The following is a 9,439-nucleotide window of genomic DNA, read 5'->3' on the forward strand; positions in this document are numbered from 1 at the left end:
TAACATGATACACTCCCCCCTATATAACATGATCCACTAATCCCACACTCCCCCCTATATAACATGATACACTCCCCCCTATATAACATGATCCACTAATCCCACACTCCCCCCATATAACATGATCCACTAATCCCCCACTCCCCCCTATATAACATGATCCCCCACTCCCCCCTATATAACATGATACACTCCCCCTATATAACATGATCCACTAATCCCCCACTCCCCCCTATATAACATGATACACTCCCCCTATATAACATGATACACTAATCCCACACTCCCCCTGCACACACACACACACACATTCTGCCCTGTGTGTGCGTCCAAGCGTGTGTGTGTGTGGTTGTTTATGCAGGCGTCCATGAGTGTGTGTACGTCCATTTGCGTGTGTGTGTACGTCCGCGTGAGTAAATTATTAGTATAGTATGGTAGTATAGTATGGTAGTGTAGTATAGTACGGTAGATACAGGGTCCCTAATATAAGTGATGAGTATAGTACGGTAGTATAGTACGGTAGTATAGTACAGTAGTATAGTACAGTAGATACAGGGTCCCTAATATAACTGATGAGTATAGTACGGTAGTATAGTACGGTAGTATAGTACAGTAGTATAGTACGGTAGTATAGTATGGTAGATACAGGGTCCCTAATATAACCGATGAGTATAGTACGGTAGTATAGTACGGTAGTATAGTACAGTGGTATAGTACAGTAGTATAGTACAGTAGTATAGTACGGTAGTATAGTACGTTAGATACAGGGTTCCTAATATAACTGATGAGTATAGTACGGTAGTATAGTACGGTAGATACAGGGTCCCTAATATAAGTGATGAGTATAGTACGGTAGTATAGTACAGTAGTATAGTACGGTAGTATAGTACGTTAGATACAGGGTCCCTAATATAACTGATGAGTATAGTACGGTAGTATAGTACGGTAGTATAGTACGGTAGATACAGGGTCCCTAATATAACTGATGAGTATAGTACGGTAGTATAGTACGGTAGTATAGTACAGTAGATACAGGGTCCCTAATATAACTGATGAGTATAGTACGGTAGTATAGTACAGTAGTATAGTACGGTGGTATAGTACAGTAGTATAGTATGGGTGTATAGTATGGTAGTATAGTACGGTAGTATAGTACAGTAGAGACAGGGTTCCAAATATAACTGATGAGTATAGTACGGTAGTATAGTACAGTAGTATAGTATGGTAGTATAGTACAGTAGATACAGGGTCCCTAATATAACTGATGAGTATAGTACGGTAGTATAGTACGGTAGTATAGTACAGTAGTATAGTACGGTAGTATAGTACGGTAGTATAGTACGGTAGTATAGTACGGTAGATACAGGGTTCCTAATATAACTGATGAGTATAGTACGGTAGTATAGTACGGTGGTATAGTACAGTAGTATAGTACGGTAGTATAGTACGGTAGTATAGTACAGTAGATACAGGGTTCCTAATATAACTGATGAGTATAGTATGGTAGTATAGTACGGTAGTATAGTACGGTAGTATAGTACGGTGGTATAGTACAGTAGATACAGGGTCCCTAATATAACTGATGAGTATAGTATGGTAGTATAGTACGGTAGTATAGTACGGTAGTATAGTATGGTAGTATAGTACAGTAGATACAGGGTCCCTAATATAACTGATGAGTATAGTACGGTAGTATAGTACGGTAGTATAGTACGGTAGATACAGGGTCCCTAATATAACTGATGAGTATAGTATGGTAGTATAGTACAGTAGTATAGTACAGTAGATACAGGGTCCCTAATATAACTGATGAGTATAGTATGGTAGTATAGTACAGAGTTCAGTGTGTCAAATCGGAGGGCTGTTGTCCGTACCTCTGGCAGTCTCTATGGGGGTGCCACAGGGTTCAATTCTCGGGCCGACTCTCTTCTCTGTATACATCAATGATGTTGCTCTTGCTGCTGGTGATTCTCTGATCCACCTCTACGCAGACGACACCATTCTGTATACTTCTGGCCCTTCTTTGGACACTGTGCTAACAAACCTCCAAATTAGTTTCAAATCCATACAACTCTCCTTCCGTGGCCTCCAACTGCTCTTAAATGCAAGTAAAACTAAATGCATGCTCTTCAACCGATCGCTGCCTGCACCTGCCCGCCTGTCCAGCATCACTACTCTGGACGGCTCTGACTTAGAATATGTGGACAACTACAAATACCTAGGTTTCTGGTTAGACTGTAAACTCTCCTTCCAGACCCACATTAAACATCTCCAAACCAAAATTAAATCTAGAATTGGCTTCCTATTTCGCAACAAAGCCTCCTTCACTCATGCTGCCAAACATACCCTCGTAAAACTGACCATCCTGCCGATCCTCGACTTCGGCGATGTCATTTACAAAATAGCCTCCAACACTCTACTCAGCAAATTGGATGTAGTCTATCATAGTGCCATCCGTTTTGTCACCAAAGCCCCATATATTACCCACCACTGCGACCTGTACGCTCTCGTTAGCTGGTACTCGCTTCATACTTGTCGCCAGACCCACTGGCTTCAGGTCATCTATAAGTCTATGCTAGGTAAAGCTCCGCCTTATCTCATCTCACTGGTCACCATAGCAACACCCACCTGCAGCACGCGCTCCAGCAGGTATACCTCTCTGGTCACCCCTAAAGCCAACTCCTCCTTTGGCCGTCTCTCCTTCCAGTTCTCTGCTGCCAATGACTGGAACGAACTGCAAAAATCACTGAAGCTGGAGACTCATATCTCCCTCACTAACTTTAAGCACCAGCTATCAGAGCAGCTCCCAGATCACTGCACCTGTACATAGCCCATCTATAAATAGCCCATCTGTAAACAGCCCATCCAACTACCTCATCCCCATATTGTTTAGTTGCTATTTCGCACCCCAGTATCTCTACTTGCACATCTATCACTCCAGTGTTAATGCTAAATTGTAATTATTTCGCCACCATGGCCTATTTATTGCCTTACCTCCCTAATCTTACTACAGTTGCGCACACTGTACATAGATTTTTCTATTGTGTTATTGACTGTATGTTTGTTTATTCCATGTGTAACTCTGTGTTGTTGTTTGTGTCGCACTGCTTTGCTTTATCTTGGCCAGGTCACAGTTGTAAATGAGAACTTGTTCTCAACTAGCCTACCTGGTTAAATAAAGGACTTGTTCTCAACTAGCCTACCTGGTTAAATAAAGGACTTGTTCTCAACTAGCCACCTGGTTAAATAAAGGACTTGTTCTCAACTAGCCTACCTGGTTAAATAAAGGACTTGTTCTCAACTGGCCACCTGGTTAAATAAAGGACTTGTTCTCAACTAGCCTACCTGGTTAAATAAAGGACTTGTTCTCAACTAGCCTACCTGGTTAAATAAAGGACTTGTTCTCAACTAGCCTACCTGGTTAAATAAAGGACTTGTTCTCAACTAGCCTACCTGGTTAACTAATAAACTAACTAACTAATAAAATTGTACGGTAGCTACATTTCTCCGGCTCCATCTCGTCTAGCCGTCTCTCACCCTCAATTAGCGGCGGGAGCAGGTGAAGGGGGTTCTGGGAAAGCTGTGATGTCACACAGACGCCATGTCTCAAACCACGCCCCCTCGCTTGCTAAACACACCACTCCATTGGTTAACACACTGCTCGCTGTTAAGACACACACACACTCACTCTCCCCAGATGATGACAGAATACAGAGGGAGGAAGAGTAGAACAGCAGGGAGGCACACACACGATACACACATGTAACACGCATGTAACATATGTAACACGCATGTAACATATGTAACACGCAAACGACAAACACACAGACGGAAACAGAGAACACACAGACACAAACAGAGAAACACACAGAGAAACACAGAGACGCAAACAGAGAAACACACAGACGCAAACAGAGAACACACAGACGCAAACAGAAACACACAGACGCAAACAGAGAAACAGCAGTGGTGCAGTAGAGTTAGCAGACAGGAGGAGAGAGAAATGGATCACACGTTAGAGAGATAGAGGAGATAGATAGAGAGAGAAGGAGATAGATAGATAGAAAGAGAAGGAGATAGAGAAGGAGATAGATAGATAGATAGATAGAGAAGGAGAGAGAGAAGGAGATAGATAGAGAAGGAGAGAGAGAGATCGTCACTCATCCGTGGTGGTAAAAGTATTCCAAACAGAAATGGAGGTCGCTGCGCTGTTTAACCCCGTCTGTCTGTACTAGATCTCTTGAACTCGGAAAAACTCTCGGCAGCTGCCAGTGCCCTGGCGCCCCTCTCCTTCGCCCGCGTCACGCTGAGACTCAGTAACAGCTGTATACAACACTAGGAGAGAAAGGACAGACGGAGAGAGAGAGAGAGAGAGAGAAAGAGGGAGAGAAAGAGAAAGTGGGAGAGAGAGGGAGAGAAAAAGAGGGGGTAGTGGGAGAGAGAGAGAGAGATGACAGTGCAGGAGAGGGAGAGGAGGTCCCTGTGAAGAAGAGGAGGATGAGTTGAGGAGACTTTCCACCCCTCCCTCTCTCTCCCTCCCTCCCTCCCTCCCCAGGATTTAAATAGGTTTTGCTCAGGTCAGAAATAGAAAAAGGCTGAATGCACACACACACACCCTGACTGACTACACACACACACACACACACACACCCTGACTACACACACACACACACACACACTGACTACACGCACACACCCTGACCACACACACACCCACACACACCCTGACTACACACACCCACACACACCCTGACTACACACACACCCTGACTACACACACACCCTGACTACACCAGAGTTCTAGCCCCAGGGGCATCCCCAGTCACACCCTGACTACACCAGAGTTCTAGCCCCAGGGGCATCCCCAGTCACACCCTGACTACAGTATTACAGTATTACTCTAGAGTAGAGTAGTAGTAGACTAGAGTTGGAGTTCCATCCCCAGTCATATTCATCAAGAGGTGTTGACAGTGGAAAACAGCTCCATCACATCAATCACTAGAGATGGGGGAGGAGGGGAGAGGGGTGAGGAGAGGGGCACAGCGTGTGGACAGACACTAACAGAGAGACAGACAGGCAGACATACATACAGGTGCTAACAGAGAGACAGACAGACAGACACTAACAGAGAGACAGACATTGTCTAACACAGATTTTTTGAAAGATATCACATAGTAGAACTGCAAAAGTTGCTCCACTTTCTGGAGGACCGAGTTTTGAAATCAGTGGAATTACAGCATGATAGCTAAGGAGATGGGAGACATTTCTGGCGTTTGATTGCAAATATGCAGACTGGGTCGAAAAGAGAACACAGACGGCTGTTGTATAAAACACCTGTCTCCGGATTACATCTTCAAACTAAGGGTAACCGTGGCATCCGTGACAGAGAGAGAGAAGCGTCCATCCATAATGTATACAGGTTAGTCTAGCTAGCTACATTTTCAGACATTACGCGTTTCTAATTTTGTCAAAGTCGTTTTCATATCATTTTAAAGCATAATGTTAGCTCGTTAGCTAACGTTAACAGGCTGGCTCGCTAGCTAACGTTAACTGGCTGGCTCGCTAGCTAACGTTGGCTGGCTCGCTAGCTAACGTTAACAGGCTGGCTCTCTAGCTAACGTTAACAGGCTGGCTCTCTAGCTAACGTTAACAGGCTGGCTCTCTAGCTAACGTTAACAGGCTGGCTCTCTAGCTAACGTTAACAGGCTGGCTCGCTAGCTAACGTTAACTGGCTGGCTCGCTAGCTAACGTTAACTGGCTGGCTCGCTAGCTAACGTTAACTGGCTGGCTCGCTAGCTAACGTTAACTGGCTGGCTCGCTAGCTAACGTTAACTGGCTGGCTCGCTAGCTAACGTTAACTGGCTGGCTCGCTAGCTAACGTTAACTGGCTGGCTCGCTAGCTAACGTTAACTGGCTGGCTCGCTAGCTAACGTTAACTGGCTGGCTCGCTAGCTAACGTTAACTGGCTGGCTCGCTAGCTAACGTTAACTGGCTGGCTCACTAGCTAACGTTACGTGTATGACCTGTGTAGTAATATTATTCGTATCTCAGACCCATTTGCATTGCTAGTTATAGCCTAATGTTAGCTAGCTAACAGTGAACCTGGTTGGTTAGTTACCTGGAGATTCATGCAGGGTAGTAACGTTACGAGTTGGCATTATGGTTCAGAGTTTAGCTAGCTAGATGTCTAAACAAAAGACTCCACTACACTCGTAACCATTTCAATAGAATGTTTATAATGTCACTGTGAAAACTGTCGATAGACGTAGCTGGTAAATTCGCTCTGTCTATCTACTCTGATTTCAGAGAACTCTTGACTGAGTCTGACAGAGCACAGAATAACTGACAAATTTACAAACGCTCAACACCCGTTGAATATGGCTGGTGTCAGTAAACGTTGGCAAAAAAGGGTAATTAAATTGTTTCCAGCAGCACAGTTGCAGTCACCAACACTCTGGATAACATAAAAACAGCCTAATCAGCTCTGGAGTGGGTCTAGGGTTTCCGGGATGATGGTGTTGATGTGAGCCATGACCAGCCTTTCAAAGCACTTCATGGCATTAGACGTAAGTGTTATGGGGCGGTAATCATTTAGGCAGGCAACATTCGCGTTCTTGGGCACTTTGTAGTCCTTAATAGTTTTCAAGCCCTGACACATACGATGAGCGTACAGGACTAAGATTCAATCTTAGTCCTGTATTGACGCTTTGCCTATTTGATGTTTGATGGTTCGTCTGTGGGCATAGTAGGATTTCTTATAAGCATCCGGATTAGTGTCCCGCTCCTTGAAATCGGCAGCTCTAGCCTTTAGCTCGGTGTGGATGTTGCCTGTAATCCATGGTTTCTGGTTGGGATATGTACATATGGTCACTGTGGGAATGATGTCGTCAATGCATTTATTGATGAAGCTGGTGACTGAGGAGGTGTACTCCTCAATGCCATTGGATGAATCCTGGAACATATTCCAGTCTGTGCAGCAAAACAGTCCTGTAGCTTAGCATCCGCATCATCTGACCACTTCCGTATTGAGCGAGTCACTGGTACTTCCTGCTTTAGTTTTTGCTTGGAAGCAGGAATCAGGAGGATAGAATTATGGTCAGATTTGCCAAATGGAGGGCGAGGGAGAGCTTTGTAAATGTCTCTGTGTGTGGAGTAAAGGTGGTCTAGAGTTTTTTTCCCCTCTGGTTGCACATGTGACATGCTGGTAGAAATGAGGTAAAACGGATTTAAGTTTGCCTGCATTAAAGTCCCCGGCCACTAGGAGCGCCGCCTCTGGACAAGCATTTTCTTGTTTTACTTATGGCCTTATGCAGCATGTTGAGGGCGGTCTTAGTGCCAGCATCGGTTTGCGGTGGTAAATAGATGGTTACAATAATATAGATGAGGACTCTCTTGGTAGATAGTGTGGTCTACAGCTTATCATGAGGTACTCTACCTCAGGTGAGCAATACCTCGAGACTTTCTTAATATTAGACATCGCGCACCAGCTGTTATTGACAAAGACACACACCCCCACTACTCGTCTTACCAGACGTAGCTTCTCTGTCCTGCCGGTGCACAGAAAACGCCGCCAACTGTATATTATCCGTGTCGTCGTTCTGCCACGACTCGGTGAAACATAAGATATTACAGTTTTTAATTTCCCGTTGGTAGGTTATTCTCGAACGGAGCTCATCCAGTTTATTCTCCAGTGATTGCACGGTGGCCAATAGAACGGATGGTAGAGGCAGTTTACCCACTCGCCAACGAATTCTCACCCCGAACTCCACCCCCTGTACATCCGTCTTTCTTCACGTGAATGACGGGGATTTGGGCCTGGTCTCGGAGAAGCAGTATCCTTCGCGTCGGACTCATTAAAGAAAAAATCTTCGTCCAGTTTGAGGTGATTAATCACTGTTCTGATTTCCAGAAGCTATATTCAGTCATAAGAGACGGTAGCAGCAACATTATGCACAAAATAAGTTACAAACATTGCAAAAAAAACTAAGAAAATAGCACAGTTGGTAAAACCCGTAAAATGGCTGCCATTATTATGAAGTTATTTATCCAAAATGGAGGTGTATGGGTAAACCACTTCTCTAATCTTATTGGCCCTATAACAAAGAACAAATAGCAAAAACAAATACATAATCAAATACAAATCTTAGGATCAACTATTAAAGAATATCAGAGTCCATTGGATTCTCCAATTACATTGAATGAACTACAGGACAAAATACAAATCCTCCAACCCAAAAAGACCTGTGGTTTTGATGGTATCCTAAATGAAATTATAAAATATACAGACCACAAATTCCAATTGGCTATACTTAAACTCTTTACCATCATCTTTAGCTCTGGCATCTTCCCCAATATTTGGAACCAAGGACTGATTACCCCAATCCACAAAAAGAGGAGCCAAATTTGACCCCAATCCACAAAAAGAGGAGCCAAATTTGACCCCAATAACTATGCGTCAACAGCAACCTCCTACATTTCCTCAGTGAAAACAATGTACTGAGCAAATGTCAAACTGGCTTTTTACCAAATTACTATACGACAGACCACGTATTCACCCTACACACCCTAATTGACAAACAAAACAAAACAAATGCTCATGCTTTGATGATTTAAAAAGGCCTTTGACTCAATTTGGCATGAGGGTCTGTTATACAAATTCATGGAAAGTGGAGTTGCGGGAAAAACATACATTATAAAACCCATGTACACAAACAACAAATGTGCGGTTAAAATTGGCAAAAAATACACACATTTCTTTCCACAGGGTCGTGGGGTGAGACAGGGATGCAGCTTGAGCCCCACCCTCTTCAACATATATATTGAATTGGTGAGGGCACTAGAACAGTCTGCAGCACCTGGCCTCACCCTGCTAGAATCTGAGGTTAAATGTCTACTGTTTACTGATGACCTGGTGCTTCTGTCCCCAACCAAGGAGGGCCTACAGCAGCACCTAGATCTTCTGCACAGATTCTGTCAGACCTGGGCCCTGACAGACCTGGGCCCTGACAGTAAATCTCATCTACACTGATTAAAGTGGATTTAACAGGTGACATCAATAAGGGATCATATCTTTCACCTGGATTCACCTGGATTCACCTGGTCAGTCTGTCATGGAAAGAGCAGGTGTTCTTAATGTTTTGTCCACTCAGTGCGTGTTCTGTGTGAATAGAGAATCTAGCCATGGTTGCAATGACAGGCTATAACTCAACACTTTACTTCCATACGTCTCCAACAGGCTGGGTAGAGAGGACATGTTCTGTGTGTGTGTGTGTGTGTGTGTGTGTGTGTGTGTGTGTGTGTGTGTGTGTGTGTGTGTGTGGTAGCTACTCACCGTCCAGGGACAGCCAGTCCAGTTGTGAGCTGGGTAGAGACGAGGCGTTTCTAGCTCTGTATTCAAACAGAACAGACGAAGAGACAGACCCACTGTCCTCCACTATAT

At 44.2% G+C, this 9,439-nt stretch overlaps 1 protein-coding gene across 1 annotated transcript in view; it reads right to left on the bottom strand.

The window, feature by feature from the left end:
- Window positions 1-9,439, bottom strand: part of camta2 (calmodulin binding transcription activator 2) — a gene marked incomplete at its 5' end in the record, with an annotated part of 47,696 nt that extends 38,257 nt beyond the window's left edge. The window contains 1 exon segment of the mRNA XM_029759661.1: window positions 9,332-9,439. Coding sequence (XP_029615521.1) covers window positions 9,332-9,439 — 108 coding nt within the window.

The sequence above is a fragment of the Salmo trutta genome, chromosome 8, assembly GCF_901001165.1.
Source record: "Salmo trutta chromosome 8, fSalTru1.1, whole genome shotgun sequence".
NCBI classification, from domain to species: domain Eukaryota; kingdom Metazoa; phylum Chordata; class Actinopteri; order Salmoniformes; family Salmonidae; genus Salmo; species Salmo trutta.